We start from the raw sequence: 25,157 nt of genomic DNA, 5'->3' as shown, positions 1-25,157 counted from the left end.
TGGCTAAAGTCACCCCGTCTATGAGGGCTTGCTCTGGCTCAAACGCAGGCGTTCCGCTTCCAAGGTGAGGGGCCTGTCTGCAAACCACAGCTGTCTCTGAAAGGCCCCACCCTCATTTTGGGAGCCGACATCAGAGGTGCATTAGACTCACCAGGGGGAGCTTTCCAAACTACTGAGGCCCAGGGTCCCCCTTCCTCCCCAGAGACGGCCGAGTAAGTGGTCTGGGGCCTAGGATTTGAATTCAGCTTCTGTTAGATCCCTTGGAAGAATAGGGATTGAGGTGATCCTGTGATAATTTCCAAAGCTGCATTATTGTGGCAGGAAACGCAGCGAAGTTTTCCCAAACATTTGCCATATCACAGCCACTGGGCTTTGAGGAAGGGAATGTAAACATGGAAATCAGGGCTGCTGCCCCCCAGGAACTTACAGCCAAGTAAAGGAGCCAGACACGTTACCGATGACAAGCTTCAAGGACAACGCGATGCAGCTGACAGAAACTAATTAGAAGGACATCTAATAACTCAGGACGGGCAGGAAGCTAGGCCTGTGTCCGCCCACAGCTGTGAATGGCCGTGTGTTTGCACAATGCTTTCCTTTATTTACTTGGCGCTTTGCACAGCTATGATTACTAGTTCCTTTGGAACACTCCCTTTGATGCATCAGTCGGGTGCTCTTTTGTACCTAATTGAACGCTCAACATAAAGAAAAAGGAGTGCTTCTGATAACAAGCACCTGGTGGTGGGCACACCAGGACTAGGACAGTGGCTCAAATGTGCCACCAGCGATGGGAGCAGTCCACCTCTCTGCGCCCCCATCCTGAGCACATCAGCCTCCGTTCTCCTGCATCCTGCCTCTAAGTTACTCTGCCTCTGAGGCTGCGGCGCCTCCAGGCCTCCTGTGCGTGTTCTGGGCAGGAATAATGGAACACTGGAGGGGATTTCTCCCAGCAACGCGTGGCCTTTGCTTTAGGAGAGGGCAGCTCTTTGCAGGACCCATCCCCTCTCTCATGGGCCAGAGCTGTGCCACTGACCTCTGCCAGATCCCGGGATACTCAACACGTTAGTTTTACAGCCTCCAGCGTGCAGGAAAGCAAGAGAGAAAGGAAATGCGGCATTTTAGTGTCTGTCACATTCGGAAATCCCTCCTTCATTTAACAGTTTCTATTTCTTAAAAAACAAAATTAATGTATAATAGTTCCCTAGGGCTGCTGTTTAAACAACACAAACCTGTTCTCCCACACTCCTGGAGGCAGAAGTCCCACATGGTCTCACCAGGCTACAGTCGAGCTGTCAGGGGGCCGGGCTCCTTTTCTAGAGGTTCTGGGGGGAGTCTGTTCCTCGCCTTTCCCAGCTTCTAGAGGCTTCCTGCATCCCTGGGCTCATGGACACATCACTCCGGCTTCTGCTATGTCATCAGATCTCCTTTTCTGACGCTGACCCTCCTCCTGCCTTCTTCTAAGGACATTTGTGATTACGTTGGACCCAGCCGGATAATCCAGAGTCATCTCCACCTCTCGAGAGCCTTAATCTAACCACACCTGCAAAGACCCTCGTGCCACGTTAGGCGGCATCTTCACAGGTGCTGGGCATTAGGATGTGGACATCTCTGGGGGCCATTGTTCTATCTACCGTGTATACACATGGTTTTAATAATGAAATAGACTTTCACTGAAAAGCAGGAGTCTGTGTGCGCCACCCCTCCCAACCGACTCTATTCCCCTGAGAATCGCCTTCCGTGGTTTATTTCCATCCTTCTAAAGGACAGGCTTCGCTGGTCTTGACGATCGGCTGAAGGCACTACCTCCTGCCTTCCCGCCCTGGGAGAGGAGGACTCTGCTCTCTCCTCCCACCCGCCCTGGAGCACTGGTGCGGAAGTTCAGCAACGGGAATCCTGGAAGAGCGTCTAGCATAGGCACTCGGGGAGGCTCAAGGAACAAAATCGCTCATTCTTCTTCACAAGTTTCAAAAAGGCAGACTCGAGACCCCATCTTATGAAACCCCCGCACCTGCTTTTCTTGCTCCAGGAGATCTTGGAAGAGTTTCCACTGCTGTTTCCGGAAGCGATCCGACCTGCCCAGCTGCTGGGCGGCATTCGCCTGGACCTCCTGCCTCAAGTAGTCACACTCCGCCCGGGAGAGGCCGGTCGTGGCTGGGAGCGTCTGAAGGAACAGGACGTCCATGAACTTCTGGAACGTTTCCATGGTGCTGCGGTACAGCTCCTGAGGCCAAGAGCCATACGATGGAGTCACAAGTCATGTTCTCACCCTGGCCAGGCCCTGGGCTTCCCGCAAGACAGAGGAGATCCAGGGAACTCTCAAATCACACACACACACACGCACACGGAGTCCTGGGAAATACCCAATGCCCTCTAGCCCTCTCACCGGGACCCGCCCTGCTGACCCAATTTCTGGCACCTCTAAATCATCATCTAGATTATTTTCACAACCCATCGGTGGTCTCTGCTTCCCTCTACCCTCCACACTTAGGCAAGTTATCTGCATAAACCACAGATCTTATCACAATTCGGGCTCACATCACTTGGAAGGTCTCTCTTCCCGTCACAATCAGCTACAAGCAGGGCTTCCCGGAGGTCCTGCCTCGTTTCTCACCATTCTCTTTCCTTCCTTCCGCCTCCCCAACTCCAGTCTTCTTCTAAAGATGTATTTCTTTGAATTGTGAAAAATGAAAAACCATAGATGATAGTATATTAAGCACCTGTGAATCCACCGCTCAGATCATTTTTTTTTTTCAGATTAAAAAAAGTAAACCTTACAGGTTAACTTGGAATCCTTTATGTTCTCCCTGCAAATCTTTTCCCTTCCCTCCAGCCTCCTCAGAGACAGCCATCCCCATGAATTCAGCATCTCTTTCTCGAGTTTAGATTTCTATACTTTCGCTACTCATTATGTCCATAAACGTGGCCTTTGGTGTGTGTGCCAATTCACATAAATGGCATCTGGTTGCACGCATCATTATGCAGATGCCTTTTCAAGCCACTCCCCTTCGTTCCACCTCCAGGCACGTTCACACCTGAAACGGACTCCTCTTCACCCTGCAAAACTCCTGCCAAACAATCCCTTCTCTGGGAAGCCTTCCCTGGGCTGCTCACACTCACACGGGCATTTCCGCCCTGGGCTCCCACAGCTCTCTGGTCGGCCCCATCAGGGCATTGAAACTACAGTTTATCTGTCATCCCTCCTGGACCACAGCTCTCCAAAAGCAGAGGCTGCGTCATCCTCAGATCTGCACCCGCGTCTCCCATCTTCCCAGACCAGGCACCAGATTGCAGTCCCTGAATGCAACGTGCACTGATGTGATGCAGAATGCCCAGGCCCCCTTCTCTACCCAGGAGCCCCCACACAAACTCCAACACTCAATTCAAGGTCTCCTCTTCCAGGAAGGCCACCTGGCCACAGGGTCCAATTAGGTGCAATGCAGTTTACACTGAACACCTGCTTTCCTGCTGCCAGTCTGGGATCTTGGTACATGCCAGGCAGAGGGTGCCCGTGTGACTGACCCCCAATAAAAACCCTGGACTCTTAACCCTGGGAGAGCTTCCCTGATGGACAGCACTTCACACGAGTTGTCACAACTCTTTGCAGGGGAGGAATTAAGCATGTCCTGGGCGACTCCCCTGGGAGAGGACTCTGGAAGCCTGGTTTCCTCCAGATTTCACCCCCTGTGCCTTGTCCCTTTGCGGATTCTGCTTCGCATCCTTTCTCTGTGATGAACCTTAGCCACGGGGAGGACGGCCCACTGAGTCCAGCGAGTGCTCCTAGGGAGTCATCTCACCTGGGGGTGGTCTTGGGGCCCCTCCTTTGCTGCGCCCCTCCCAGCACTTGCCACCCTTTGTGGTCACTGGCTGTTTGACTGTCCTCATGGACTACACCGTGAGGTTTCTTAAGAACAAGGTCTTATCCTACTACCTTAGCATCTTCAGGGCCTAGCAGGGTACCCGGCAAATAATATTTGGTAATAGCATTATGATTGTTAATAATTATGAATTCTTACCATGTGCCAGAAAGTATCATAAACACTTTTCTTATATAATCTCACTCAACCTTTGTAACAGTCCAAGGAAATGTTCTATTATAATCACCATCATTTTACAGATGAGGAAACTGACACCCAGAGAAGGTAAGTGACTGGACATGGTTTGCAGAGGGTGAGTCCTGACCGTTGGACTAATGGACTCATGCTTTTAACCAGTACGCTGCAAGGGTAATTGGTGCTTTGAAAGAAAAATGCACATATTCTCAGCACCTAGTATGGTGTACCTAGGTCACACTTGGCGTGCTCAATGAATATAAGTTAAATTTAACTCAAATCAGTGTTAACTAAACCCAATGAACGTCACACGTTAAGAAGCTCACAGCCAAGCTGGACTTTGTTCAGAATTAAGCGGTCATGACAGGTGCATAAAGGACCCACATCCTTTTAAAAGATTTAGAGATCCAATTGGTAATGGCTGATCACGTAATTTGGACCAATCCTCCCACTGAGGAAGAATGAAAAAAAAGTTGGACAAAATGCTTATTAAATCATCACAAAAATCCTAAAGAGCTAACAAGGTGGTGAAGAGTGTATGGGCCAAGGTCTGGGAGAAGACAATCAGAGAGGTATCCTAGCTTTGGGGCTGTGTTTGCCCAGAGGGTGTAGGTCAATCCAGAGATGGCTGCACAGCTGGATGGACTTCTGACAGCCTCCAGCAGTCAAAGTGACAGAACGTGGAATTCATGGCCCACCATGGGGTGGGGCCTGGTAAATCACTCCATGCTTAGGTTGGAACCCGAAAAGCTGCACTAGCAAAACATGAGTGAAACCGAAGGAAACCAGCTCAGATTGGTTTAAACAGAATGCAACCTGGAGTTGACACATGTGGGTGGCCCAGGACATGTCAAGTCCTGACCTTGGATTAAGGTGATCCTGCATCATTAGAGGCCCAGTCGATGGCAGAAGCAAAGGAAAATCCTCTTTGGAGGAGAACATTACTGCATGCCTGAAAGTATTTCTACAAATAAATGTACAAATTTGGAAGAACGCATACAGTAAAAACTCAACAGGTACATGAAGAGACAAGATAACATGACCTAAGATCTACACAAACCACAGACATCAAAAACAAACCCACAGGTAGTCCATAGCATGAAATCACACAACACGGACTTTAAAGTACTGATGTTTACTCTAGCCATGAAATTAAAAGCCCCTCTGAAACCTTAAAGCAAAGAGCTGGAAACTATAAAAAGTAACACCACTTAGTTCAAAAAGAATCAACTAGAACTTCTGGAATTGAAAAATACTGCCCAATATTATGAACTCAATGAACAGGTTTAAGTGCAGTTTAGAGGCAGCTGAAGAGAGAATTAGTGTGCTGGAAGATGGATCAGAAGAAAATCCAGAACAAAGTTAGGAGGGACTGACGGATGGACAACATGGAGGAGAGGATAAAGGCATAAAAAATACAATGAGGAGGTCCAATCTGTTTAATTGGAGTCCCTGAAAGAGAGAAGGGAGAGTCTAGGCAGAAGCAATATTTGATACAACAGTGGCTGAGAAATTTCCTAAAACTGATGAAAGAAATTTACGGATGAGGAAACTGAGGCTTCATCTGTGCACGTAAAAGAGAGGTTAAATAAACTGCATGAGTTTACATATGGGGCCCTGGCCAGTCAGGCTCCAGCACCCATGATCTCAGCCAGCATGCCCTCAGGTAAATGTGTTTTCAAACAACGAATGAATGAATGAATGAATGAATGAGGATATAACCAGCACCTAGTAAACACAGGGTCACCTTTGGCTACAATAATAGCAGATAAGAGAGTCTTTAAGAAAGAAAACATGACTGGAGATAAAGGGCTTCCCTTCATAATGCTAAAAGGTTTAACTCACCAGAAAGAAGTCAAGGTTCTAAATTTGTATTCACTTAAGGGGATTACCCAAGTCAAGGCAATTTGCCACATTAACAGAACAGCGCAGAAAAACATCATGATGATTACCTGGATAGATGAAGAAAAGAGCATTTTACAAAATTTAATTTCCATGTATAAGAAACACTCTTAGCAAAATAGAAATGGAAGGAAACTTCCTTAATCTGAAAAAAATATATAGCAAACATTATACCCGAGGGTAGAAACTATAAAACAATACTAAGAAAAATTAAATAAGACCTCAATAAACGTAGAGACATATCCTGTTTCTGTATTGGAAGACCTGATACTGTAAAGACGTTAGTTAATCCTCACCAAATTGATCCATAAATTTGAAATGCTAACCAATTTGGTGGCTATATCAGTAACTATAGAGGATAGGGACTGAAACTACACATACTCTTAACCCAACGATTCCACTCCTTGGTGTACAACCAAGAGAAACGTGTGCACACGCGTATCAAACAGCATCTACAGGAAAGTTCATGTCAGCAGAATGTGTAATAGTCTAAAACAAGAAGCCACACAAATGTCCGTCAACAGGAGAACGGATAAATGTGGTGTCTTTATACAATGGAAAGCTACAGACCAATGAGGGAGAACGAGCCACTGACACACACAGCGACACAGATGAGTCTCACAAGTTGACCAAAAGAAAGCTGATGCAAGAGCACACGCGACATGATCCCACGTACGTAAACGCAAGGACCTCATTTCCAGATAAGCCAGGAGATGCCTCCTGTGAGGGAGGAGGGTGGTGGAAGTGGGAGAAGGTGTGAGGGGGCCTCTGGGATCTGGCCATGCTCTGTCCTGATCCTGCTGAGGATTACAGAGACACATTTTGAAGAATCAGTTATTAATCTGAAAGTTTTATGTTATCCATTTATCCATGTGTGTTACATTTCACAATAAAAAATGGTTTAATAATACGGGAGTGATTTACTTTTCCTTCCAGCCTCTGGAAATCTCAATTTTCTGCCAGGAGACAGGTTTTTAAAATCGATTCTCCTCCGTTGGAATCTGTCATTCCACAGAGTGGCTAGGGACACGGAAAGACAGCGTTTCTTTTTCATTCGCGATTGTCCAACCACAAAAACACACTCTTTGCAAATCCAAGAAGGGTTAACTTTGTAAAAGCTGCACGGTCCATTAGCCTAGGCTCTTTCTAATAAAAATGTGCTGGACCCTGTCTGCTCCCTCGAAAGGGTCACTTCTGCACTCTTTGTCACGTGCTCTGACAGGCCACAGAACACATCGCTTCCCACTCAGTGCTGACACATCCCATTTTGGAGATATTGATTTATCCTGTGCCTGAAATAGAACCAGAATTAATCTGTGTTATTGCTCTCTCAGTGTGAGTGAAGGGTCGGGACAGCAGGGGGACCCTGGTGGTGGGCGAGGCCGGCCCCAGGCCTCAGCCCTGTATGCCCCTCAAGCAGAAGCACCAGAGCCCATGTTGAGGCAACATTCCACTGACTGTGCTCCTACACTCAGTCCCCCCCCCGACCCCCCCGCAGCCTGATCGAATGACCGGCGGCCTCCCAGATTTCTTGCTGAGAAGTGACTTGCGGCAGGGAAAGTGCACACGTTCTGGAACCTTTACAAGGGCGTCTCAGCTTTCCTATCTGTCCTCAGGGAGAGAGGAACGTTTACTGTAAAGACAACACCTGCCGTGAGGGTGGATTCTCACGACCAGACACAGCACACAGCGAGCACGTCATAAACACCACCTGTTATCGTTGAGAAAAGTCTCTCAATACATACCTATTTCCATTCTAGGAACACAGCATTTTGGGGAGAAGCTGTTTGCGTTTTGGTTTGCTTATAGAGCGAGTGGGAGGGAGGGAGGGCTTGGTTCCCCGGAGCAGGTGTCCTTTGGAGAAAGCCAGGTGGAGCAGTGGGCTGAGCATAGGATGCAGGGGAAGCAGAGGACTAGCAGGGGGTCAGCCCCACACAGTGTGGGGGAGCTCAAATGACCCATGAGGAGTTGAGGCCCAGCAGTGTGGATCAGCCAAGGGGCTCAAACAAGGCAAGGACGTGACTAGGTCCGAAGATGCACTAATGAAAGTGGGTAGTGACTGAGTCGATAAAATGGGTCCTTGCAGGATCCCCTGGATACAGCCTGGCTCCCTTTGCATTTTTTTGTTCATCACAGGAACCAGAAATGTTTCCCCATAAGGACCACACCCTGATCGTTTCAAAGACACACATTTAACTACTTTAGAGTAAGCTGTGCACAGGATCCTGTGACAGAATGATCTGGAGAGCACATGTGAGGTCTGGTCTCTAAAAAACAGAAAGTAGGTTGGACCAAGAGTCAGGAGTCTGGGTCCTTGGAGCACTGGGCCATCCACCAGCAGCGTGACCACAGAGCAACTCACTTACTCTCAGGGCCTTCACCCAGCAGAGGAGGAAAATGACACCTCTGCCGTGAAGACAGGACACAGGAGGCGTGTGCAGATCGACACGGTGGCTCCAATCCTTTCTCCCCGTATGCACGTAACTTTGCAATGCCTTCCTCCAGGGGGTGGGGAGTACCTCCCTGCCCCTTCACTTTGGGCTCAGTCCTGTGACTTGTGTTGGCCAATGGAATGAGGTGGAAGTGAAGTGTGCTGGTATGGAGCTAGACCTCTGCCACTGCTATGGGAAGGACATTCCCAGGCTAGCCCACTGGTCTCAGGAGGAAATGAGAGACAGGCGGCGCATGACCAAGGTGTGTTAACCAAGCCCAGCCGAGATCAGCCGTCCACGGGCCGATGCCCAGACCAGGAGAATAACCCTGTCATTTCAGCCATTGGGCTTTGAGGTGTCTTGTGGCACAGCATTACTGTGGCCACCATTTGGGGCACAACACTAGACAGAGGGGGTCCTAAAGGCGAAAGCTCTGGTGTGAGTGTGTTTCATCCTCACCGCATCCATAGGTTCATTCTGCAAATGCCTCTTCGGCACCTGCTGTGGGCAGGCCTCTGCACCAGGGATACTGCAGTGGATGAGGTGGACATGGGCCCTGGCCTCAGGGAGTGCACAGCCCAGCAGGGGAGAGGGGTATTGCACAGGCCTTCACAGTATGCCATGACAAGTGTGATGGTGGGGGGGGGAAGGCCCCAGGGGCACAGCAGGGCATCTGATTGGTCTGGAGACGAGGTAGAGAAGGGCTCCCTGAAGAAGTGACATGTAAGCTGGGATAAGAAGGAGAGCGAGCAAATCTGAGGGAATGGAGGGACCAGTGTTCCAGGCAGCAGAAGAGCAAATGCAAAGGAACTGTGGTGGAAGAGAGCAGGGCACATGTGGGGAACTGAGGCATGGCTGTGGTTATCCAGAAGGCAGAGGGAAAGGGACATGGCTCCAGACAGGTGGTAAGGAACCAGGTCCTGTGGGCCTTGTGGGCTAGGCTGGGGGGGGGGGGGGGGCGTGTCTCATGGGGGAGGTTGGGTTGATTTCATGGGCCTGACTGGGTGGACCTTTCAGACAAGTCAGATGGGTCTTGTGGGTCAGGACATGTGGGAGCTTCATGGACCAGGCTGCATGGTCATTGTGGGCCAGGTTAAGGATGTTGGACTTCATCTTGAGAGCTACGGGTAGCATTTTTGGGTGTTAAGTGGGTTCTTTCATATGGTTAACCTACTAAGAAGGCAGCTAAGAATCCCTAGATCAGAGAGGTTAAGTGATATGGACCAGGCCACACAGCTGGTACACAGCTGCAAAGGGCCCAGAACCTGGTCTGATTCCTGAGTGATTCTTCTCTCCTTTGTACCTCTTTGCAGGGAGGCGAGCTGGTTGGGAAAATTACTAACACGAGGGAGGAGTGTAACGAGCTAGCATGTGGTACCATGAGGGCACTGCAAGTTTTACTTCTGCAAATAAAGAAAATATAAGTTAATTATTCCAGGAACTTTGTTACGTCAAAACAAAAAGCCATGTTCCCTTAGCTCCCTTATGAGAAGGAAGACACGAGTGTGCCCATCTATTTTCTCAGGCTCTGCATCCTGAGTGATGCTTTCTCACCCTTTAACCTTGATAAAGGACCAGGGGAACTGACTCACCCTTGACAGCACCCATGGAAATCTGCTTTCCAGAGACATGCAGCCACATGGTGTCTACACTTCTATTATTTCCTTTTCAAGATCTACTTCAAATAGATTACTGCTCAGAAAATCATTGTTTTGGTATTTCTCCACAAACTAATTTCTTCCACTCTTTGGAAACTTACTGTTTCCCATCTGCGGCAGGCTAAGTAACGGCTTCCGGAGAAGTCCACATCCTAACCCCTGGGACCTCTGAAGATGCCACCTCACATGGTCAAAGAGATCTCAGAGATGCGAGGAAGCTGAGGCTTCTGAGCGGGAGGTGATCCTGGGCTCTCTGGATGAGCCCCGTGTAACCACAGGGTCCTCATAAAGGAGAGAGGGAGGCAGGAGGTCAGAGCAAGGGGACACGGACGACGGAGGCAGAGGCAGGAGCGGGGCAACTACTGACTGTGAAGATGGAGGAAGGGACACGAGCCGGGGAACGTGGCGCCTCTGGAGGCTGGAGAAGTCACGGAAACCGACTCTCCCCCAGGACTCCAGAAGGAACGCGGCCCTGCAGGCACCTTGATTGTAGCCAGGGACGCCCTTTCTGGCCCTCTGACTCCAGAGCTGTAAGGTAACAACCTTGTGTTGTTTAAGCCACTAAGTGTGTGGTAATTTGCTACAGCAGCCACAGGACACTAACACACCATCTTCAAAACACTGATATTCCATCTGATTAATTGATACATTCACTGAATCACTGAATCACTCATCCATTTCTCCATCGATCTTGACTGACGGCCTATGATGCGTCATCCCCTGGGCCGGCTCCTGCGGAACACAGCCACAACCCGACAGGAGCGCGCGCTCCTCCTCCCCTCTCTTATTCACCAAAGCCCTACTCCCTACTAGAATGTCAGGAGCCCTAGGCCAGAATCCTGGGTGCCACAGTGGCGTGACCTTGACCTAAACACTTAACCTTTCAGGGCTGTGCAGTAAAGAAGGGCCTGGCTGAGAGAGAGGCCTGGCCTTTGCCCTTGGTTCTGGGGAAGTGACCTTCACGCTCTTGGAATGTCCTGCCTGATAAAAGGGTCTTTGTTTACCAGGAGCCTTGGGCCATGTGGGACAGTCAACGAGAATGAATGGGCCTCGGGCCGCGTGGCATCAACTCCACCTCCAGAGAGCCCGGGGGTTAAGGTCAGCCACGCTGGTCTCAACCACGTCTACATGACTGAGCCCCGATAAAACTGTGGACACCAGGGCTCAGGGGAGCTTCTCTGGTTGGCAAGACTCGGTGTGTAATTTCACACTGTGACCAGAAGTCCTCGCCGTCCACGAATCCACCGGGAGAGGACGACTGGAAGCTTTGTGTTTGGACTCTAGACTCTGCGCCATGTGCCTCTTCCCTTGGGGCCTTAATCTGAACCCTTCGCTGTAATAAACCATAGCCATGAGTGCCACAGCCTTCAGTGTGAGTCCTTCTGGAGAATTAAAGAAACTGAGGGTGGTCCTGGGGACCTGAACTTACGGCTGGTACCAGAAGTGAGTGGGTCTTGGGGACTACTCCCAAACACTTCATAAGTGCCTATTATTATTATTATTATTTTGAGGAAGATTAGCCCTGAGCTAACATCTGCTGCCAATCCTCCTCTTTTTTTGCTGAGGAAGATTGGCCCTGAGCTAACATCCATGTCCATCTTCCTCTACTTTATATGTGGGACGCCTGCCACAGCATGGCTCAATAAGTGGTGTGTAGGTCCACGCCTGAGATCCAAACTGGCGAAGCCTGGGCCTCTGAAGTGGAACATGCAAACTTAACTGCTGTGCCACCGGGCCGGCCCCAGTGCCTATTATTATTATTTCTGTGTCCTTCGAGGACAGAGGTTCATTTTTTTCTCCTTCTTTTCCTCAGCCGTAACTTCCTGTGAGACCCTGAAGCCGCGAGGCTCAAGCTTGGCAGGCTGTATTTCACCAAACTCTCCCGGGAGCCTTTCAAGAGGGGCAGCACGGCTCGGACAGTCAGAGATGAAATCCTAATAAGCAAGCCAGTCGGCGCGACACCTGGACTAGGATGGTGGCAAACCCTGCTCGGAGCCTGTCCCCATCATGATGACTCTGGGCTCGCTTCATGAATCTCTTCATGAGGAGCCAAGACGTGTAATTTAGTGGCATCTGCATCCATCAAACTGAGGATTTACTGTTCGTTTAAAGGCCAAGAGACGGCAGAAATTTAGAAAAATGCAGTTTTCTCCATGGCCTGAGAACCCTTAGGTGGTCATCAAATTTATCTCACAGCCGCGGTGCCTACAATATCATGATCAGTGTCACGCCCAGAGAAAGCAGGAAATCATGCCTCGGTGCAGTGAGGTCTGGGAAAGAGCCAGCCAGACTGCAAGGCGAGTTATCTCCTGAGCACGTTCTGTGTATAAACCCTCTCAGACAGTGAGAGATGGTAACGATGACCAGGGTGACATACTCTGAGTGCTCACTGTGTGCCTGACGTACTTCTATATGCTTTGGACGTGCGAACTTATTCAACCACAATAATAGCCACATGAAGAAAGCTTATTACCCCCACTTTTACAGAGAAGACTGAGATGTTCTCCATCAAAATAGACCCAAATCCCACGCTTTCTCACCACAACCATTGGCACCATCCCAGCCCAGACCCCCACCCTCTCTGGCCTGGACCACGGCAATGCCTCCCCCAGGTCTCCCTGCTTCCTTCCAGCCTTGCCCCCTACAGTCCATTCTCTGCACAGAAACCAGAAGGATCCTTGGAAAACTTACAGCAAGTCACTTCCCCTCCAAGCGCGCCAGTGACTTCCCGTCTCACTGTGAAGTCAATGCAACATTGCCAGACGGTCCGTGAGGCCTTGCAAGAGAAGCCTCTCTGAGCCTGGCCCATATCCTGCTCCCTCACTGCTGCCACACCGGCCTCCTTATGCTGCTGGAACACAAGCACGCTGCCGCCTCTCGAGCTTCACAGAAACAAGCCCTTCATCTGTTTGTTTGCTGCCGAGGCCCCCGTGCTGAGACTATGGTTGCATGAAGCTCAGTAACATTTGTTGAACGAAAGAATGAACGAACTGACCCTCCCAAGCGTGCAGCTGGTCAGTGAGGAAGCCAGATGCCCCCTGGGCCCAGGATCCAGAGCCAGACCCTCAGCCCCGGCTCAAGGCCACCTGCTCAGCATGCCCATGGGTGGGGCAGGCGGGGAGGCAGTCACCAAGCGCCTACCACGTGCTGGGCCCAGGCCCGGCCACACTGCCCTGCACGCGGCACTGCCTTGATGGTCAACAGGGCTCTGTCTCCATTTCATGGACAAGGAGAGGAGCTCAGAGAAGTCCAGGCTCTTGCCTGAGGTCACCCAGCCGGGATGCCACCACCAACATCCCAACCAGCTTTCTTCTGCTGTGCCAGAGGGTTGCAACCTCTCCTTCTAGAAACATCAGGTCAAAGCAGCTTCCAATAATCAAAGGCAATGATTTCCACAATCAAGGAAGGTAAAATGAACCAAAGTTATCTGGAACCCGAGGGTTTGACACGAATCTAAGGAAACATCTCTGAATGATTCTGGGAGACAGGCTGGCACAGGCCTCCGGCTCCTTCCTTCCAAGACACCTTGCGGACGACGGAATCACGCGCACAGCCTCCTCTTGCCCCGACACCGTCTAACAAACATTTCCAGGCACCTCCTCCCAAGATGGAGACCCCAGCAGGCAGCGCGCCTCACCCACTCCTGACGGCCTCTCCCGACGTTAGAAGAAAGGGTGTCTTCACTCTCTTGGTCCAACCGTTAAAGGGCCCAGCAACCAGCCGCAGGCACGGTAAAACGAACTGCATAACATCCTGAGGACACTGCTGGAGGGGCGAGGCTGTGTCACTGCAGCCCATCCACAAACCTTATGGAAACTGATGCATTTCCCGCCCCCGCTGAGACTGGCCAGGTTCTTACACACATATGGCTATGGCTCGTCCACTCCTGCAGCCATAATTGACACGTGTTCTAGCTTTGGTTTTGGAGGATGAAAGTGGGGCTTAATTGAACAAGATCTTAGATTTCAATCCCAGCTCAAGGGAGGAGTGTCAGCCTGATGGAAACACAACTGGAACAGGGCGTGGCTGGGATTGGCACCCCGCCTGTCTGGCCCCAGAGCTGTCTTCACTGCTGTCCCACCCAGCCCACGTCGAGCGGCATGGTCCATGGTGAGAGCACCAGCAATGAGGTTAGAAAGATTTATTTTAAATCCTGTCTTCACCGCTTGTTGGCTGCAGAACTTGAGCAGGATGGTTGGGCAGCACAGAGAGATTATGTAACCAACTTGAGGTCACACAGCATGTCAGCACCCAGAGTGGGGCTGGAACTGGCTTCCTAACTCCCGGCCCAGGGATTGAGTCCTGACTCCTCAGGGCACGAGGGTATTCATTTCCTCCCTGTGGGGTCCCGAGCTTTGACAAGTTCAATCCCACCCTGCACATTTCTCAAGAAAACCCTTCCTAGCTTCTCATCTGTGAAGGAAGGAAAATGCAGTTTCTGCCTCAAGGATTCTCGTGAGGATGAAATGATCGAATACTCAGAAAGTGCTTAAGACAGCGCCTGGCCTGAACAAAGCCTGCCTCCCATGTTGGTGTTCTGGGGCTGCATAACCGAGCACCACAAACTGGGGGCTTATTCTCTCAAAGTCGTGCAGGCCAGAAGTCAGAATCCAGGGCTCAGCCACACTCCCCCTGAGGGCTCTGGGGCTCCGCCTCCTCCAGCTCCTCGTGGCCCCAGGTGTTCCTTGGTTTATGGCTGTGTCACTCCAACCTCAGCCTCCACTGTCTCATGGCCTCCTTCCCTGTGGGTGTCTTCACGTGGCCTTCACATAAGGACACCAGTCACTAGATTCAGGGCCCACCTAACCCAGTATGACCTCATCTCAGCTAATTACATCTGCAAGACATACTTCCAAATAAGGTCCCATTCGGAGGTTCCAGGTGGACGTGAAATTGTGGGGAACACTGTTATGCACTGAATTGTGCCTGCCCCAAGTTCACACGCTGGTCCTAATCCCTAGTGTGACGGTATTTGGAGACAGAGCCTTTAAGGAGATAATCAAGGGTAAGTGAGGTCACAGGGTGAGGTCGTAACCCCACAGGACTGGTGAGCTTCTAAGAAGAGGAAGAGGCACCACGGCTCTTGCTCACGTGTGCTCAGTCTCCCTCTCGCTCTCTCGCTCTCTCGCTCCCTCTCTCTGCGTGCACAAAGAAGAGAGGCCACGTGAGGTTGCAGTGAGAAAGCCGCCGTCTGCAAGCCAGGAAGAGGGGCTTCACCGGAACCCACTCCTGCCGACACCTTGATCTCGGACCTCCAGCCTCCAGGCCTGTGAGACAGTAACATCCCGCTGTCTAAGCCCCGAGCCTGGGGCACTTTGTCACGCAGCCTGGGCTGACCAATGCAGACACTACTCACCCAGGACAGCTGCATCAGGAGGAGGATCGGCCCTTCCTGCCTTTGCACGTGTTTCTCTCTGCCTGGGATGTCCCCCGACTCCCTGTCCACGGGGCCCGTCTCCTCCTTCAAAGCTTGGCCAGGCAGCACATCCTGCAGACAGCCATCCCTGACCCAACATTCACCCCTGGGCACCCCTCGTCCCTCCTCTCTGCACCCGTAAGCAGGGATGTTACAACGGGAGCCAACGCGGACTGGGATGTCGTGGTGCCAGGTGCTGTCTAAGGGCCTCATGTGCACTCAGTGCTCACAACAGCATGAAAGAGGGCACCACTGTTCCCACTGCACAGATGGGGACACCGACAACCAGAGAGGCCCAGTAAGTTCTGGAGGCGACGGGGGGGAGGGTGGGCAGGAAGAGCCAGCATGCAGACCGAGGCATCTATGTGCAGAGGAGATGCTCTCCACTGGTGCCACCACCAAGTGCCCCCCTGGTGGCACTCGTCACATTCCTTCATAACCAGATGTCTGCCTTTCTGCCTTTCCAACAGCTCTGGGTGCTGCCTGAGGGCTCCGTCTGTCCGGGCCATCATCAGACCCAGAGCCCCGTCACTGTAGGGGCTCAGATGCTCCCTCCTGTTCCCTGAAAGCCAGCCCTCCAGGCTTCACCCCCTTCCAGAGTGCCATAAGTTGCCTAGGGAGACAGAGGCGGTGCCGGTGCTCGAACCCAGGGCTCCCGCTTCAAGTCCATCACTCCTGCCTCGTCGCTGCTCTACACCGATGACATCTGTAAACGCCAGGCTACTTTCCATTCTGGGTGGACTGACTTCCAACAACCTTTGCCTCTAGAAACACTTGGAGGTGAGAGTCCCAAGCACCTCAGAAATGGAAGGTGCCTCAGATTGACCCTGGCATCCGACACTGCCAGGGACCCTTAAGGGCACATGGCTTGCCTGGGTCACCCAGCCAAAGAGTGCCAGGGTTGGACCCGAACCTGGCTCTTTGGGGTCCCCGGCCCAGGAGGATGTGAGGTTCTCACATGCACACAGATCCTGAGAGTTGTTTGCCATTCCCCCCTTGAGACCACATACCTGACAGAGCGCAGCCATGGCATCAGTGGCTCTGACATTCTCCTCTTCCTCCAGGTCACTCTGCGTCAGCCTCTGCCTCTCTAGGAGGGTGTGGAAAGCCTGTGAGCAAAACAGGAGCTGAATCCAGCAGAAAAATGCAGATTTTTTTCTTTTGCATAAAAACCTCCCCAACTGACCCCTGCCTCTCAGATTCAGAGGATGCTCACCCCTGATTATACACAGGAAAGTGGGGCACGGGGATGTCACATGGCTTTTGTGGCTTGCAAATAGCAGCCGAGGCCAGGGTCCTGTTTTCCTGATCTCCAGGAAAACCAGTCTGTGCTTTTGTCCAACCCAGTACAAGGAGGTGCCACCAGGTCACCTTGTCACTGCTTTCTCCTGGACACAAGCCACCCAGACATCATTCTCTGCTTTCAGCTGCTGGGGACCAACACCCAGGCCGGGGAGACACACACAGCAGGGCTGAGGCACACAGGAGATAAGAGATCAGAGTGGTCAGTGAGCAGCCTGGCCCTGCTGACCACGTGGCTGGCCCTGTCCTGAGGAGCCCAGCTGAGTGGTGGGGAGACACAGGTGTGCATCAGATGCCGCAGACACAGTCACAGCGGGGTCCAACCACACAGGGACGGACTCCACTTAGGGAGCGGTGCAGGGGAAAACTCCCCATATAAGCTGAGCTTCAATGACAAGCAGGGGTTCCCTGGGGGGAAGACGGAAAGCCCGCACAGCCCGGGCTCAAGGAGAGCAGCAGGAGTGACAGGGCAGTAGGAATCCGCTGGCCTTGGCGGGGGGCCTGGGGCGGGAGGTGAGCTGAGAGGGAAGAAGGCAGGGCTGCATGTGGTGTGGAAGTCTGTGTTCTTCTATTTGTTCACTCATTCATTCACTCATCTATTTGTTCATTCATTCATTCACGCATGCATGTGTTCAGCCCTTCCTTCCTTCATGCCATGTCTCCTGAACACCAGCACATGCCTGGCCTGTGCGGAGGTCCCTGGACACAGAACCGACCAGGTCACCTTCTCCACACACAGCACTCGCACTGAGCGAGGAGATGTCAGGGAGAAGGGCCCAGAACTCTCCGAGTGACAAAGAGCTGGATAATCCCATCTTCCTCTGATTTCACACGGATCTTCTCAAAGACAGAAACAGTCCCCTCCCTTTAAGATGCACCCCAGAAGCCCCTGCACGGACCCAGGAAGGAGGCTCCCTGAGTGGGGAGGGTCAGCTGGGCCAGGGACCTAAATGCCTCTCCTCTGTTTTCAGGGGTCCCCTTCCCTGGCTTCTCACTGGGGTGCTGCTGCTGCCACCACACTGGCCCCCAAGGGAAGGCCCCCTGCCTGTGCTCTAGGCTGGGCCTGGACCCAGATACTGTCCCTCTATCCCCTCAGCAGAGCCGAGCCGAGCTGCACCAGATGCTAACACAGGGCAGAAGGACCCACGGAAACAGTCAGGCTGTGGCTGCCGCTTACTCGGTTTCGTGAGTCCCAACAACCCCGTGAGGCAGGTGCTATTATTCCCATTGTGCAGATGAGGAAGCTGGGGGGGGGGGGGGGTGGCGGTTAGCAACGCGCCCAAGGTCACTCAGCTAGTTAGCAGCAGAGTCAGCATTCAAACCCAGGTCCGGCTGGCCCCAGGGCCCAAGTGCTTCACCCCCATGCACGATGGCCACGGACAAGCAGCCCTGCCCAGTCCCGCTGCCCATTAGCCAGGAAACACCAAGGACAAAGGCAGAGTCCTGTTCTCCCTGAGAGCCACAGGCCCTGGGCGTTCCAGCCTGCGCACCAGCTCACTTTTTCTCCGTCAGGGAGGGTGACATCCTGCTTCCTGTCCTCTTGTGGGTCTCCTTGTCCCCTTCCCAGTCAAGCAAGGGCTTTTTCTAGCTTGGCCACCTCCCTGATCCTGCCCACTCAGCCCACCTACAGGGTCCTCCCTTCCCCGGGACTTGCCACTCGACCCAGCGAGGGGCCCCATGTTTGTGTGTGTGAGCCTGCCTTACACCCTGGGACGCCTGTCCCCTCTGGTCCACACCACACCCCCTTGGTGCCGTTGCACACTGGCTGCCATCTGTAGAGCCCCTGCGGTCCTGTGCAAAGCTCCCCACAGACTCTCCCACTCATCTTTCCAGCAGCCCAGGGACGGTGGTGCTGCTCTCTTCACTGCCTTACAGACAAGGAAGCTAGAGACCCAGGGCTGAAGGGACTGGAGTAAGGTCACTGGGCTGACCTGGAAGGCAGGGAGCTGACCTCGTGTCTGACAGCGTCAAAGCCTCTGGCTAACGGGGGCAGAGCCACATCCCACCCAACCTCCCGGACGGCTGTGCCCACTGATGTGCGGGGAGCCGGGAGCAGGGTCACCTGGAGGAACTCCTCCGGGTCGGCGGTCGGCTGTGCCTCGGCCAGGAAGCTCCTCCGTTCCTCCTCTTGGGCCAGTGCGAGCTTTGCCGACCCCTCTGCCTGGTGATCCAGCGATGCCTTGACCAGGTCTTTGCCTCGCCGGACAAACTCTGAGATTGACAGAAGCCGCAGGACACCGCAGGTTACGCTCCTGCCTAAACCTTCCCTGGCTTCTTCCACCAGCACCAAGAGGGTTAGAAACTCCGGCAAATTCCAGTTTCTTTAGTTTCATCATTCAGGCATATGTGCTTCTAAAAGGCCAGCGTTAAGGGCCTCTGGCCCCTCAAAGCCCAAGGCCCCCGTTACTCGGAGGGACCCCCTCAGGCCCTGGGCTCAGGACACCACAAGTGGTTTTATTTAGCTGCTGTGCAGAGTGCTTGCCAGCCTGACCAGGAGAAACACAAGCAGCGCTTTCCTGGGGAACAGGGTGTGAGGGAGGTGCAGGTGGCGCAGGGACGGCCGGGCGGGACACGAGGACAGAAGAGCCCGAGTCTGCTGGGAGACGGTGTGGAGACGAGGAAACCTCGAGGACGAGTTCTCACATCAGCAGGCCAGGAGGAGGGGCCCCGAGCTGCAGGAAGGAGGAAGGGCCCAAGGGCAAGGGCCCCTGTGCTGGGGATGGTGAGCTGGGGGCAGAAGGGCTGCCACTCTCTGCTGTTGGGGCCTCTTGCGGCAGGTAAAGCCCAGGCCACTGTGGGCGATGACCCCCAAGGCCAGAGGCTCAGATTCTATGTGTCCAGAGGTCCAGCCAACAGCAGCCTTCCACGTGGCCACAGACGCCGTGACGCTGAGTGGAAGGGCATGGTTGGAGTCCTGAGGTCCCAGTACTGAGGGCCTGCCCACTGACCCCATCTCCAAAGGGCAGTGGGGCAGACACGGCAGAGGGTGAGTGTCTGTGGAGGACCAGGGTATTGGCCTCAGTGGAAACCTGGTGCTGTGGACTGAATTGCATCTCCCCAGATTCATACACTGAAGCGCTGACCCCATGCAACTGCCTTTGGAGATGGGGCCTAGCAGGAGGTCATTAAGGTTAAATGAGGTCATAAGGGTGGGGCCCTAATCCCATAGGGCTGCTGCCTGATAAGAAGAGGAAGAGATGCCAGAAGGCTGGCTATCTGCCCTGTGAGGACTCGGTGAGAAGGCGGCTATCGGCGAGCCAGGAAGGGGGCCCTCACCAGGAACCCAGTCGGCTGCCACCGTGGTCTTGGACACGAAGCCGCCAGAACTGTGAAAAATAACTGTCTGTTGTCTAAGCCCCCGGTCTGTGCTATCTTGTCATGGCGGCTAGGGACACCTGCAGAGTCCTGGTCCTACAGTGTCCAGACCTGTCTGGGCGTCAGAACCTGCCAGGGAACTTGTTAGGCACACCAATTCCATGCCCTTCAGACGTCCTGACTGAGACCCAGCGAGGCCCCAGCTCTGCTTCCACGCAGGCCCCAGGCGCACACGCAGCTCTGGAGCACACTGATGAGCTCTCCCGTGGGGTGGGAGCGGATGGTGGTGGTGGAACCCACGCCGCAGGGACAAGACCTGGGTTCCTTCTTGCGGGTCCCACTAACGGTATGACCCGGACTAAGAATCAGATGCCCTTGGTGTCTTGAGCCCTGACTTGCCCATCTCCCAGGGTGGGCCCCAGAAGCAGGAGAATGTGTGAGAAACTGCCACGTCGGGTTCCCTCTGCCCATCCAAGGCCACGCTGCAGCTGAGCAGGGCCGTGACTCACACAGGGCTGCAAGTGAGTGGCCTGCATCACTTCCACCCCCCTTTGCCTTCTGCCTGTTCTAGGTGGTTCTGCTACAGGACACTGGGGTCTCCCTAGCCTGAATCCCTGATGACTAAACGGAGCAGGCCATCCCCAACCCTCGGAGGTAGCCCTTACTAGCTCTGCCAGATGGAAAGGCAAGGAGGCTCAGAGAAGTGACCGGGTCCCCAAGGGCAGAACTGGGACAGCCACCTGTGCTAGTCACACAGGCACTGCTCCATGTCTCCTGACGTGCAAGCGCTGCCCCCGATCCCAGCCCCCTGCCCCGCAGCACGGGGGACCCCAGAAGGACCCAGGGCACCGTGGCCCTTCCCGGCTCACCCCTGCCGAAGCGCTCCGCCTCCCCCCAGAAGGCCTTGTGCTGCTGAGTCAGCAGCTCCTCCTTCTGCCGCCCGGACAGCTTCCCCTCGACGGTCAGCAGCTCCAGGCCATGGGAGATGGCGGCCAATCGGCATTTGGTCTCCTCCTGGATTTGCAGCTTCAGGAACTCAATCGTTTTTGCCATGTGTGCCCGCTCCATTGTTCTCTCCAGGGCGTCCTAAGAAGAGAAAAAACGCCGGACAATAGGCTGGAGCATCCTGGGTCAGCGCTCGGCCACAAGGCTCTGTTATAGCACAGGGCTCCGTCCTGGCATCGCCCCCTCCCTGTGAGCAGGGCACGGACGAAGCCACTCCCCTTCTGAGCCTCCTGTGTCTGCTCCTCAGATGGGGACAACATCGTCCCTCACGGGAAAGTGGTGAGGCTGACACTGGACAATGTACGTAAAGCGCTTAGTGTATACTGAGTGCTCCACAGAGGGTTGCTTTTCTGGGAGGAATGCAACATGTGCATAGGATCCAAGAGGAAAACCCTCCTTTCCTGTAGTCATCCTTCCCCAGTCTAACCGGGCCTCTGGCCTCCACAGCCCTGGAAGAGAAACCAAGGAGAAACAGGAAGGGTTCCAGGAGCTCTCGGCTTTTGAGCCTCCGAGACCTGCGTGCTGGCGATTTAAGAGATTTTAAGGTAGGAGTGACTTTAACAGTGACTGCCAGGGTCAGACTTTAGGACAGGCCCCGCCCCACCACGTCAGGCTATCACGCTATCATTACTTAGGACAGACTGTGGGGAAAGATGCAGCAAACGTCGACCAGAGGCAGAGGCAGATCCTGGGTGTCTGCATCACTCATCCTCCCGTCTCAGGGAGCAGATGCTCATCAAGGAACGCTGCTGAAGGACAGCGAGGACGACGGACAGAGCAGGGCACTGCTGCGTCCACACTGGTCATGTTAAAGCTGCAGCCCTGCATCCCAGAGGAAGGACGCCTCTCCCACCCAGGGACGACTCCACCAGCCACCTGCCACAGCAGAGGCCTGAGCTGGCCTCAGCCCCCGTCTCAGCCCTCAGGCCTGCAGTCCTGCCTTGGTCAGCTCCCCATCTGCTCTCCCAGCCTCCCACCTGTCCACCTGTGCTCTGCCCTCCCACGGCGGATGGGGCCTTTCTGAGCTGCAGACGTGGCTCTGTTGTCCCCTGGCCCAAACCTGCCAGTCACTGCCCTCAAACCAAACTCCTAGGCTTGATGCGCAAGGCCCTGCAGGACCAGGCCTGGCTTAGTCTCCAGCCTTGTCCCACACACCTCCCTGCTCCTGGCTGCCTAGCACGCCTGGCTCTCAGCTTCTCCGGGCCTTTGCACACATGGGACCCCCCACCTGGAATACTCTCTAACTCCTCCTCTCACCGCCCTGCCTGGCCAGGTCCTACTCCTCCTTACGGGCTGTGTGGCGCCTTCCCTGATCTTCCCCAACCCCACCAGCTCTCCTCTATGCTCCATGCCCCTGTGCTTGTCTTCAAGGAGCTAATCCCAAGGGACAGTTCCAGGCTGGACAGAGAGCCCTTGAAGACAGGGGCCGAGCCTGAGGCGCCCACTGCCCAGTCCTGGGCCTCACGGTCTGCTGAGCTGTACTGCTCTGTGTCCTAAGATAGTGTGAATGAGGAAGGATAATGATCCCCCAATTATGGACACTGAGGTGTGTTCCAGAAGGACACATAACTAGCCCGAGGGCCAGTGGCCTTGAAGCTTCCTCTCTTTCAGTGAAGCAAACCTGACAGCAGTCGGGCCCATGACCACTGGAGGGCGCAGGAGGATAGGCGCTGGGGCCGCGTGTGGGCCTGGAAGGCTCTGCCCGGGAGGGGCCGGGCAGGGCGGCGGGGGTGGGGGGAGAAGGGCGCCCACTGCCCCCCCGCTGCCACCTCGGATGTAGCATGGTGAGGCCCTCCCGGCTCGGGAGTGACAGCACAGCCTCTGGATTTATCTTCCAGGAAGGACAGGAGTGGAGAGAGGTGAGCACGAGCAGAGGGGCGTCAGATGGGAGGCAAGGGGCCACGGCTGCTCTGGGAGTGAGGCAGGCCCTCAAAAGCAACGGGCTCAAACTCCACTCCTGCTTAGAGCTGCACGACCTCGGCACGGCGTCCTCACCTGACCCCCACCTTACAGAGCTGCCGTGAGGATTCTGTAAGTTAAAAGACGTAAAGCCTTTAAAACAGTGGCCAGAAAACAGCAAGCGGTCACGGATGCGAGCTGTTCTCACCACCGTCCACAGCAAGTCCCTGCATGGCTCTTCGCATCCGTTTTTTCTCCAATGTCCCAAGAGGCTGATTCTGAGGACCTCTAGGGCCCTTTCTAGGCTTTTCCAGCTCTGATATTCAGCGATGCCATGTGAGTGTCCCAGGTCCAACTGCCCCGGCCAAGAGGGTCAGACGCCGGCCTGAGAACTGAAATTCTTCTGGAGTTTTTTTGGTACACAGGATGCAGGCAGAGCTCACCCGTCCTCTTCTGTACATAGACTATAGCCCTTCCCACGCATCAGTCCCATGATCGGCTTATGTCCACTTTGCCCGCTGACATGTGGCCTGCAGGAGTCCAGCACTAACACATACTGAGCACTTTCCGAGTGCCAGGCTCTGTCCTAACGGCCTGATGTACTGTCCACTCTCTCATGCTCTCAGAGCAGGTGCAATTCTGATCCCCATTTTACAGATGATGAAACCAAGTCCCAGAGAGGTTGGGTAACCTGCCCAAGGTCACACAGCTAACAAGAGGCAGGACTGTGGTAGGAGCTCAGGTTTCTAGCTCAAGTCTGCAATACCGCTTCTATAACAGAATGGGGCACACAGTAGGCGCTCATTAAATGCTCCCCTCTAGCATTACTGGAGCCTGCAAAAGGCTAAAGAAAGGGCACACTGATAACCTGGGTAATTCTCTCCCTCTCCCTATTTGGAAGTTACTGGTTAATACTGCAGCCAGAGTCAGCTAAGGATACATTTTTTTTTTCTGCATCAATATCCTGCTTACAGAAAATAATTAAATCAAAAGGAAAAAAAGGAATAAAAGGAAAAAAATTTCTCCTTTGATGAGCATTAATGTCAGCAGCCTTATCAAATTAAAATCTAATTCAAAGGGGCTTGGATGGCAAACCAGGAAGCTTGGGGCCCAGGCTCAGTGATGCCAATAGACAAGAGGGACCCAGGATCCTAGGCAAGTCGCTTAGCCGGCTCCTCTGCTCCTCGTGAATAAAATCTCTGCTGTGTCTGTCTTCCAGCAGTTGCCCAGGAGGAAAAGCAGAGTAGAGGCGCATATGATGAGAAAAGCACCTGAAGTTCTTGGACAGCTGCGGGCACCTGGGGTATCTGTTAAGATGCAGGCCCTGATTCGGGAGGGGGCATGTATCTAACTAGGTCTCAGGTGAAGCTGATGCTGCTGGTGAGAGGACCACATTTTGGAGCAGACTGGTTTGTGGAGAAGTGGCGGGAACCCGCTCCGGGCCTGTAGGGCCTGCTCTGGGGGTCCGAGAAGCTGAGTCTCTGAGCTGAGGGCACGGTGGCTGCTGGAGGTTTCCAACCAGGTGTAACCTGGGTGGGTGCACGGGTCTGAAATGTAACTCATGGGTCCCCAAGTTCGGAGGAAGGGGAAATGGGTGCGTAGCGCCCTGGGCCTTGCACACAGCAGGATGAGAACAAAACGCCATGGACAAGGCTACAGAGAACCCCATGGTGACTAGGGCATTATGAGTCACCAAGCATTTCCCTGGGCCCCGTCTGCAGCAACTCCTATGACCACTCTTTTATAAACAGAGTAACTGAAGCTCAGAGAGGTTACATAACCAGTTCAAGATCACACAGCTTCAAGGGGCTGAGCCGAGATCCAAAGTGAGACTTGCAGATTCGTCTATACCAGCGGTTTGCATTTCCAGCTATACATCAGAATCATTGGGGAGTTTTAAAACCAGCGACACCACGGCCTCCACCTCGGATCAATCAGATCGGATCTCTGGGCATGGAGCCCAGCAAAGGACATTTTTGAAAGCTCCCCAGGTGATTCACGGAGCAATGAGGAGAGCACACTGACGCTCTGTCCACAGCAGTGGGCGTCAACTATGACTGGTCACCCGGAGCTCTAAAAACCCCAAATTGAGTAAGGCAGAATCTCTGGGGTGGGGACCCATGAGGGACCAAGTATCAGCACTTCTTAAGTCTCCCCAGAAAATTGCAAGGTGCAGCCAGGA

General features: G+C 53.5%; 1 protein-coding gene across 7 annotated transcripts in view; it reads right to left on the bottom strand.

Moving 5' to 3' along the window:
• Nucleotides 1–25,157, bottom strand: part of EVC (EvC ciliary complex subunit 1) — an 87,109-nt gene that overhangs the window by 36,813 nt on the left and 25,139 nt on the right. For 5 of the 7 annotated variants that reach the window (XR_011538337.1, XR_011538334.1, XR_011538335.1 and 2 more), the window contains exons 9-12: nt 20,941–21,157; nt 18,819–18,967; nt 16,465–16,563; nt 2,006–2,218 (exon numbers count right to left, since the gene is read on the bottom strand). Coding sequence is in view for 3 of the 7 variants with exons in the window: in XM_070613285.1 (XP_070469386.1) it covers nt 2,006–2,218; nt 16,465–16,563; nt 18,819–18,967; nt 20,941–21,157 (678 nt within the window). In the remaining 4 variants the exon portion in view is untranslated. Of the gene's footprint in view, nt 1–2,005; nt 2,219–2,514; nt 2,666–16,464; nt 16,564–18,818; nt 18,968–20,940; nt 21,158–25,157 lie in introns of those variants that run through there. The other 2 variants (XM_070613286.1, XM_070613284.1) reach the window with 2 other exon arrangements.

Source organism: Equus przewalskii, chromosome 3 (assembly GCF_037783145.1).
Source record: "Equus przewalskii isolate Varuska chromosome 3, EquPr2, whole genome shotgun sequence".
NCBI classification, from domain to species: Eukaryota; Metazoa; Chordata; class Mammalia; order Perissodactyla; family Equidae; genus Equus; species Equus przewalskii.
Note: the sequence above shows the minus strand (reverse complement) of the source record. Positions and strands in the feature narration are given on the sequence as shown.